This window comes from Solanum lycopersicum, chromosome 7 (assembly GCF_036512215.1).
Source record: "Solanum lycopersicum chromosome 7, SLM_r2.1".
Lineage (NCBI taxonomy): Eukaryota > Viridiplantae > Streptophyta > Magnoliopsida > Solanales > Solanaceae > Solanum > Solanum lycopersicum.
Window position 1 is genome coordinate 41704462 of NC_090806.1, and position 9905 is coordinate 41714366.

The window sequence follows — 9905 nt, forward strand, 5'->3', positions numbered from 1 at the left end:
ATGAAGTATTGCAACGGGTTTTAAAGGTGCATATGAGTTGAGATTACTTAGTGAACTAGCTCCGGTCCATCCGTTATTCCATGTCTCAATGTTAAAGAAGTGTATTGGTGATCCCTTATCCATTCTCCCTATTGAAGAGGTAGGTGAGATGAGAACCTTTTCTATTAATACTTTCCAGTGGAAATCCTAGATCTCCAAGTCAAGAAGTTGAAGAACAACGAGGTGGTCTACGTAAAAGTCCTATGGAGAAATCACCTAATTGAGGGAGCAACATGGGAGGCCGAGGCTGACATGAAATCCCGTTATCCTCACCTCTTTCCTCAAAATTCTAGCTAAAGTTGAGATTAGTAATCCTCTTTAAATGAACTAATTAATAATGTTGAATTTGTAATCCTTTTTAAATGAACTAATTAATAATGTTGAATTTGGCTTGATTTGCTAAAATGAGTTTTCTTGTAAATATGTGCTTTTGCTTAACTTGAACCTATTTATGACTTTGTGTGTAGTTGCTTTCATGAAATTGTATTGAGCATGTTAATCAGTTCATGTTGATGTTGAGAAGGTAGTTTCTTATGTTGTGAAGTTGAGCTCTTATATGTGGTAAATTGTATTTTGAGTTGCTATGTGTAATGTCATGGTAATGTGTTGAAATAGAGTTCTGAATTACTCCTATGAGATGTGACTCATGATGGTTCTTGTTGTCATTAGTTGGGCTTCTAGTCTTAGGTCATCCTCTTCCTACAAAAGAGTTTTAGTGTCATTCAGGGATGAATGTTCCCAAGGAGCGGATAATGTAACACTTCAAAAATCCTTGACCTAGTCTATATCTTCACCTACCTAATGATGATTAAAATTATGTTTGAAGACCTACACTAACATAATAAAGTTGATTTAGAAGCATTATAGCCTTAAAGTCGAAAGAAGACCTTGACGTCCAGAAACTAGCGAAATTAAACTAGTAGATGTCCTTATGTTTGGTGAAGGTTTGGGCGTGTCATATGAAATCTAAACTTTTAAAAAGACTTTGAATAGGTAAAATAATGATCACCGCTTCAAAACATCCAGTCACGAATCCCCAAGTGCAACCCGAAGGGTCCTTGAGAAGGACCCAAACATTGGCAAGCGGGCAGCCAGTATTTGAGGGTCTCCACGCATCGCTCAGCCTACACTTGGCAGGCAAAAATAACCGCACGACGCAGGTCCTTCACAAGGCTCACTGCCTCAACCAGGATTAAAGGAAAAAACTTGGAACTACCCCCGCAACGTGCATCCACTTCTCAAATTCGTTAGCGTCGTTTTTAAGTCAATTTGACTTCACAAAAAGACACAATTAAATGAGGGGTAGTTTGGTTAATTTAGGGTGGGACTATAGAGTTGATTTAGGGTCAGTTTTATTTCATTTAACCCACCCAAATCAATTCCCAAAATTACTCTCACTTCTCTCTAAATTTTCTATCTAACTCAACCTCCATCAATGAGCATTGGAAGCTTGGAGAAGAAGGTCATGTTCTCAACTTTTCCTCTCAAATTAGTGGATAAAGTCTTCACTAAGGTATGGATTCTGCACTCTTGCGATTCCTTTCTCCTAGAGGTCCATTCAAATTTAATTTCTAAATCACCCAATTCCAAGAGTTTTCCTCTACAAATGGGTTTTCTTCTAAACTTGAAATTGATGATTGATTATAACGAATTGTGATTAATTATGGCTAATTAGGTGTAATTATTGAGTAACTGATGTTGATTAATGGAATTTCGTGTGATCTATGCCCTTCCCCTAATTCGTCAAATCTTACATCTTGCTATGAATTGATGGAATTGATAAATGTATTGATTGTTAGACTTGTGGTAACTATTCTATTTCATTCATGGAGTGCCTATCGTCATGTATTGTTGGATTGGATATATTTCTTGAAGACATCATGGTCTGAGCCCTTTTCCCTAACCCTTGCTCAGAATTGAACTTGTAGATGATTAAGGTTGTCGGAATTGGTTATGTTAATGTTTAATTCAAGATATTATGATAATGATGAGTGGATTATTGGATAATTGTGATGAATTCGGGTTGAGATTCGTGATGAAGTCCATAGAGGCTATTTGGTAAGAATTTGTGATCTTCAACTCTTTACTTCAATAATGATGGCATGTTATGATTATGTTGAGTGTGAGATCATAATGAGGCTATGATAATGCAAGTTTGAAGATGGTTTATCTTGTGTTCCTTAGATTATATAATTATGATATGTTGATCTCACTAATGATGGTTTACGATGAAAGAAAGTTCCGATCCTATGACAAATGAGCTAAATGATATGCTATATAAGGGGTTCAATCTCCTATGACCTATGTTAAGCCATTATTGATTAATAATTACTTAATGGCATTTCAAAAAGGGACTTTAGCTTAGAACCGAGTGAATTTGACAATGAGAGGTGCTGATTCCCCATAGAAGGAAGATTCACCAAGGGCTCTCATGAGATATTGACTATAAAGCAATTGTGCATAAAGAGAGTCCAACACATGTCTCCTAGTTCTTGAACTATGTTGTCCCATAAGAATACTAGCTAGTGGATCCATTTAGAATGTTATGTTCATGTTTTGGTCCTACCTTGGCAAGTAGACCATCTTCATCCGGTTTAGGGTTTCATGACATCGGATTACATGTTAAGTCCACATTGTCTATTCTCAATTAAAGTGAATTTTCCGAAAAGTAAAATTAAAGTAATAAAGTGAACTCTAACTAGGGTGACTTAAGGATTTCTTCTTAGTGTAGGTAGGGGTATGGGACTCTACCTATACATTGAACTAGTTGGCCTTGAGGGCAGTCCTAGGAGGTTGTTCTTATACTCTTATAAGTAAATGATATGCATATTTTGACTTTACCTGTTGATGATCCTATATGATGTTTGTTTTACTTATGAACATGTTATTGGTCTATTTTGCTATATATGATGATGACTACTCATAATGCTTTGTTATAGTAAGTTAGGCATTACTTATGATCTCTTTCCTTGTTTACTTGATTATGTGGGGTTATGGGACTTCACTTGAGCATTGCACTTGTATGCTTGGGATGTGATTGTTGGAAGGTGGTCTACCAGCCAAAGTAGACCCAAACATTAACATAGCATCTTGGTGGATCCACTAGCTAGTATTCCTATGGTGGCAATATAGTTTATGGAGCTTGGGGGCTGTCATGGGAACATCACTCTATGCCCTTTTTGGACTATGGGGCTATCCACCCCGTGAGTACTATGGTGAACCCCGTGAGATGACATTGAGTTCTACATGCATACATGTCTTGTGTGCCAAAACAAGACAAATTACTGGAGCAACAGCGACTAGGTAGACTGCTAGAGTCGCTACCCATAGCGAAACGTCCTTGGGAGAATGTGGTCATGCACTCACTTCCTTCCCAAAGTCAGACATGTATGGGACAATTATGGTCGTGGTGGACTAGATCTCGAAGTATGCCTCCTTCATGCCCGCCACAGGTGGTTGCACCGCTAAAGAGGCTGCCAAGTTGTTTTCAAGAATGTAGTAAAGGATTGGGGGCTGTCAATGCACATTAGTGATTAAGACCCCTGCTTCACTGGAAACTTTTGGATAGAGTTATTTGACATACTTGGTACAGAGTTGCACTTCTCCACAAATTTCCACAAACCACCCATAGACGGACAACCAACCGGAACACATTAATGCCCTACTGGAGTGTTATAAGGCACTACGCGGGTGCGCAACAAAAGGATAGGACGAAGCTCCTAGATATTGCGCATGTAACATCCCAAAAATTTCTAAGTTAAGACTCCACAAGAAACACAAAACCTTCTTTAAAAAAAGATCTCTGTCTTTCTTCATTCTCTTAGGGATCTTAGTTTCAAATGACTTACTTGAGCTTACAAGATCGTGAAGGATTCATGAGTAAGTGTTAAGCGTTGCATAGAGCATTAATAAAACTCTAAGTATGTGAGAGCTCGATCAATTTTTAAATTATGTTGTGCTTTTTTTCAATTTTGAGGCTGGAGTAGTACACTTGCCTCATTTTTCTCTTGTAACGTCCACCACTCAAAGTTGTATTCAATAAGTCGGAACTTCAGCGAACCAATTCGTGAAGAAATTTACGGCCAAAAGCACCTCTTTTCAGCTATTCGCCATTATAAAGTCCAAAAGTCAAGAAACTACGCCATATCAACCCTGTATTCCCTACCCCAAAAGTGTATGTATATGTATATATATATATACATATACATACACTTTTGGGGTAGGGAATACAGGGTTGATATGGCGTAGTTTCTTGACTTTTGGACTTTATAATGGCGAATAGCTGAAAAGAGGTGCTTTTGGCCGTAAATTTATATATATATATATTACAAAACAATTGGATTCTTTATTATCCTCAATATTCTTTAATTCCTTTCAAGCAAAATAACTTTTACTCGAATAATTAGAGTAATAATTTTGACAACAAAAATGCCAATTGTTTGTTGCATTACATTTCTCTTAAAGAGAGCATTTAGCTCATGATAGAAGATGAAATGATAACTTCCATAGTCGGTCATCACTTGCTTATTCAGTAACCCAGTAAATATGTCCACAACTAAAAAAGTTGTTAAAGTTGTCTTCTCTGAGTACAATAACACTGAAGTGCTTCACAATTACAGGGTAGTAAGAAAACAACCAAGAATTAGCTTAACCACTCGAAGTATTTTCTTCGACTATAAATAATTAAGCAAACCAAGCTGCAAAAATGCGCTTATGAGAGACCCAAATAGTCTTGTTTACTACTTTTCGCTTACCTTCCACAAACAATTCCTTCCCATTTTACATCCTTACAAAATGGTTTCTTTTCAAAAATGCGAGCTCCTTTCTATCACTTCTCTTCCTTTTCTGGCAGAGGATTAATATTGCGCGACTCTCCATTGTATTATCTTATTCAACGCATAGCTCAACAAATATGTATTTTATCCTCTCTATCTGGGGCATAACATCTTTAAACAGTAAAATTCTACTGAGCTCAAAAAGAGGCTGAACAGTGGTATTTTAGCTTAGCATGTAAAATGGACTTGCATAAAATCACACCCTTTATATTAAAAAACGTCAAGGCATGAAGAGCCAATATTATGCACAGTAGACCTTGTATGGGGGTCCATTATCTGCTAAACAAGAGTTGAACCAAGATAGATATGTTACCATAGCTGGGAGCAGTTTCTGAATTTCTAACTTCTTAGCTGAAAGTTTTCACATCTGCACCTTCCTAATTACAGTGCATCATATAAGTGTGATCCTGTTTTCTTTTTCTGCTTATACTACCACAAAAACTATTTCATCGAATGGACAAGCATAAAGTGACACTATTCCAAATTTTCCAGCTCTCTCTCAATCCAACCCTCACTATCGATCTCGTCATACATGGATGATTTCTTCATTGAACTCTGCTCCAATTTCCGTCTCTTCAATCTCTCCTTGATTCGATCAATATCAAATTTTCCATTGTGATCACTAACAGAGACAGCATGGCAAATTTCTTTTCCGCCCTCATTCTTTACTGGCTGACAAACACCATTCTCAACTGCACTGTTTGCACTACCACACTCACTAGTCTCCCAATGCTCTGTCTCCTCTTTGACAGTGTTGATGCTGTTGCAGGATGCTTTCTCAATGAATTTGGATGTCACAGATGTAGATAGTCCTCTAGTCTTTACCAATCCAATATTCCTGGATTCTTGAGCAACAACTGACACACTTGAGATACAAGACTCTGCGATGCTTGATGTAGCCTTTTCAGCAACAGGTTTTGATTCGGTCAACTTGCTGGAAGTGGATGGTGTTACTTGTTTCTGATTCTGCTCCAGTAACTGAAGCATCTTTTGAATAACCTCTGAAAAAGAGTAAAAGGAAGAAAAAGTGAGCTGCCGAGTAATCAAGGACGTGAAAGAGCATAACAGGATAGAAGGGAAACATTTACCCAGGAAGAAGGGTTAGTTTTCAAAAAATAACTATACACGAGGAAACTCAAACAATGCAGAAGTAATGATATCCCACAAATAATTGAATTATAGATTATCAGTTGTTACCTAGTGTAGTGAACATCATAGTTTCAGAACTTGTTCATTTAAAGAAAAGGTTCACTGCAAACGAGTCTTCAATACAAAGTAAGGTCTCTCCTCTTTTAGTGCTCAAAAAAGGTAAAGGATATATGCTCTGGTATCCCATATATCACAACAGTCCCGCCACATGATAATTGTAGGATTGTTTCAATTACCCAAAGAGCAAGAATAAGGAAGGGAACATATGATATTAAAGTTAAGAAGATAGATTAAAAGTACTTTACAAGATAAATTTTATGTCCTCTTTCCCTGAGAGATGCTTTCAGTATATTATTGCATAATCACAGAATGTCTATCAGACATCTGTTTTAAACAAGTACATCTGTTAATAACATTAGTTTTACATGACTGGAACTTTACATGTCTTTGTCCAACCATATCACAATTACAAAAACAACACTACATTTCTTATATGTTTTCCTCCTAATTGATGATGACATTATAAAATTGATCTAAACGAACCAAATGTGCACATTTTGCAATCTAATTTCTGGATTGTTAGTGAGAAACAGCTCCGATATTCAATTTGAAGCTCTACCATCAGCAGATTCAGTTTTCTCTTCTTAAGACCTCACTAGCATTATTATGATCTTAACTTTACGATGAAGATTTCTTCATTACCTTTAAATAACAAAGAATTGTGACCCTTCGGGATGGCCTAGTGGTTTGTGATTGGGACTTCCATGTTGGAGGTCTCAAGTTTGAAACCCTTTGCTAGCAAAAGCAAGGGGTTTGCCTTCTGGGTCGAGCTCATCGCACCGGGCTTTCCTAGTGCTGGTTACCTCTCTTATGTGGTTCACGAGCTATTGCATAGGAGCGGGGGTTTTACCCTGTGCGGGTTTCCCTTGTCATAAAAAAAACAGAGTATTGTGAAAACCCTGTAGGTTTTTAATTATATAACATACCTTCTAACTTCTTCGGAGCAACGTCAAACTGCATCCACCAGGGATTCCCTTTTTTGGCAGGCAATTTCACCTTCAGAAATTTAGCAGCAAGGAACATGGAACCAGCAGCGACATAATGGGGCTTGTACTGCAAGCACAGTGTTGTGCGAAGCCTACCAACCACATCATTATTAATTTCTGGCGTTTCAAAATTGGAAGTAAACAATAAGTGCATAACATTCTACAAATAAAGAACCATCACCATTGCATGAAAAGATACTAACCAATCATTCACAAAATTCCAGGCTACTTTGACCATCTCATTGTTAGAAATTTCCAACCTCTTCATAGCAGCAACAAGTGCCTTGTAAGGATGTTGGATGCTAAGATCAAAAGCAACTGTGACAAGCAACATTCTCTCACCAGCTACAACTGATTCTTTTTCCTTATCATAAATATCCTATGATATGAAGCAAAGACATTAGGGGGAAAAAAGTACAGAAGATAGTAGAACTGAATATTTGATGACACACCTTCTGCCTGATCCTCAGCGGAGCTGATGGATCCCATTTATATACAAGCTTGTAGGCAACAACAACAAGATCACTCAGCCAGCGTGGTGTTTCTTCAGCTTTACCAGCAAGGAACATGCTCACAGTTGCGACAATCTGTACAGAATGCAGTGCCACACCAAAGAGTGTATGATGAATCAAAGAGAGAGACATACTTAATATAATGCTTTAAGCCTCATCTGACTTAAAATTATATCTGAACCAATTCCAGTTAGTTTGTTTATCTACTACTTTCTTGATCAAAAATAAATAAATCCAGTTAGTCACAGAGGTTAACTCCAGAGTACTATGTGAACAATTGTACATTAGCTATATAGTTTCTTCCTGTTAGAGTTAAAGCATAACTACACAATGTTATATCCTGTCAAGCAGCTCAATTCCCAGTTTGAGAGCACAAATATTTAAACAGACTGCAAGACATTAACCATACTTAAAAGAAATGATTGGTAAAAAATCTGTATTTTTTAGTAAATGGGGAATACAACAGTCAGAAAGGACTTCAACCTGCCAGTGGTTCTTTGCATGAGATTGGCGCATGTAAAAGCGATGGCACAACATCATTGCAGTAGCTATTGTCACTTGAGGCCTGAAAAAATAAAATGTCCAACAACCTCCTATGAGAAACTGAGCATACACCAAGTTGCATGAGTTCTCTCAGAAAAAATAAGGGAATGAGAGTAAGAGGAGAATCAAAAGGATATGGTGTCGTGCTACCTGTAGATATCAAAATTTTCAATAGAATAGAGAGATCTTACACTTTAAGCTCTATCCCAAGCTCTTGCAGGAACACGCAGTACAACTTCCTTAGATGAGACTCTTTTTCGTAATCAATTCCATCCCTTCTTGATGGAGAGTGGTCTTCTATTTCTTCTGTAGTGAAGTACCATCTTTGGGTATAAGACACGGATTTTTCTTGAATGTGCATACTAGATGGTTTCTCTGATAGTTGCTGTGCCACGTTCTTTCCTTCTTTTAGCTATGGAACAGAATAAGTTGTTTGTTCAAAATAGATATTCTGCAAGTAGAAAAATACATAATATTAGGAAGTTGAATCCTTGCTATGTTTAAACATCCATTCATAGATACAAGAACTTGCAAGCCAGTTGCATTCATGGTCAGCTAACACTTGATGGCTACGCTGTGTTACTTATGAATATTTTCGTACATGGAACTCTATCTATTAGCATGGATATCAACATGAAGCGTAATGAAATCATGCTTACAGACTATTTACAACGAGTAATACTACCAGATAAAGATAGAGGCTGCATCTATATGAAATCACCCTCAGAGTTTGTGCTATTTCCGCTGCATGGATTTAACATAGATATTGAATAACCTTGTCAGATTTCACCGTATTCTTTTACTAAAAAAAATATTTAGAGATCAAGAAGTTGTGTGATTAATTGAAACCTATTTCAGATTTCTCAATTATGAGAATGATCCTCGAATTCGTTAACAGCACAAACTTCAGAATAATCCTTGTAAACAACTCTTAATTGTCTTGATTCGAAACAATTATTTAAAAAGCTTTTCTATACAAAACACTGCCCAAAAACAAAAAAAAGAAAAGATTTAAAATTTATAATAGAAAAAATTCGAGCAGGCCAAAACAATAAACAAGCAAAAATTATATTAGAAAGCCCTCAATCAACAAAGATTATATTACTTCTCCACTTAATACAGTAATCCATCGAAACAAAGAAAAAAAGCAAAGATCTTGAATTCCCCATAACCAGGATACTTTATAAAAAAAAGAATTTAAAAAAGGAGCAAACCTGAAGAAAATTGAGGAGAAAACATGGCAATCAAACACTTAAGTTGCTCGTAATAGATATTCAATGAGTTGACTCAACGATATTTAGGTCTTCTCGTCTTTCACTGTGTTAGCCTTGCCTTTCACAGAATTCCCAATGTCTGCCCTTTTCTTTATCGGGCAATTACAATTTTTTATACAAGAAATGAGTCAAAGATGCTTTCAAATTACCTGAAATGAATAAAAATGTATTTGATTCATAGTTTGATTTAAAAATATTTTTTATTATTAATATTTTTGGTTTAAAAATAATCTATTGTTATTAAAATGGGTCAAAAATGTCTTTTTTCAAAAAAAAATAAATAGTTTTCATCAAATTTTCTTCTTAATTAAATTATTAAAGAACTACAATCTTTGATTTCTTTCTTTTCAAACCACTTTAACAAATTAAAATGTAGGAGATATTATTTTTCTTCGTAATCTCATCTTATCAATTAAAGTTTAAATAATTTTATGTATTATTTCAACATATAATATATGTTACATGTATAAGATCATAGTATATCTATCATTAATTTATATTTATATA

General features: G+C 36.0%; 1 protein-coding gene across 3 annotated transcripts; it reads right to left on the bottom strand.

The window, feature by feature from the left end:
- Nucleotides 1–5060: 5060 nt before the first annotated feature.
- On the bottom strand, nt 5061–9547 carry LOC101250904 (cyclin-T1-3). 3 transcript variants are annotated; one of them, XM_010325265.4, is made up of 8 exons: nt 8974–9350; nt 8810–8868; nt 8316–8575; nt 8065–8146; nt 7522–7656; nt 7273–7448; nt 7010–7161; nt 5061–5875 (listed from the first exon to the last, which is right to left on the bottom strand). In XM_010325265.4, the coding sequence occupies exons 3-8, from the start codon at nt 8483–8485 to the stop codon at nt 5349–5351; spliced, it is 1242 nt and encodes a 413-aa protein (XP_010323567.1). In that variant the 5' UTR covers nt 8486–8575; nt 8810–8868; nt 8974–9350; the 3' UTR covers nt 5061–5348. The 3 variants fall into 3 exon arrangements, with proteins under 3 accessions (XP_010323567.1, XP_010323565.1, XP_069142943.1); XM_010325263.4 differs by lacking the exon at nt 8810–8868 and having other exon boundaries at nt 9339–9547; XM_069286842.1 differs by having other exon boundaries at nt 8810–9340.
- Between the last annotated feature and the right edge of the window lie 358 nt (nt 9548–9905).

Bases quoted from the DNA above. Each gene is read 5' to 3' on its own strand.
- LOC101250904 (XM_010325263.4), bottom strand. From the start codon at position 8,485: ATGCACATTCAAGAAAAATCCGTGTCTTATACCCAAAGATGGTACTTC. The intron at 7,657-8,064 runs GTTGAAGTCCTT...CATTCTGTACAG, and splicing joins ATGCAAAGAACCACTGGCAG to ATTGTCGCAACTGTGAGCAT. The intron at 7,162-7,272 runs GTTAGTATCTTT...TGTGGTTGGTAG, and splicing joins TGGAATTTTGTGAATGATTG to GCTTCGCACAACACTGTGCT.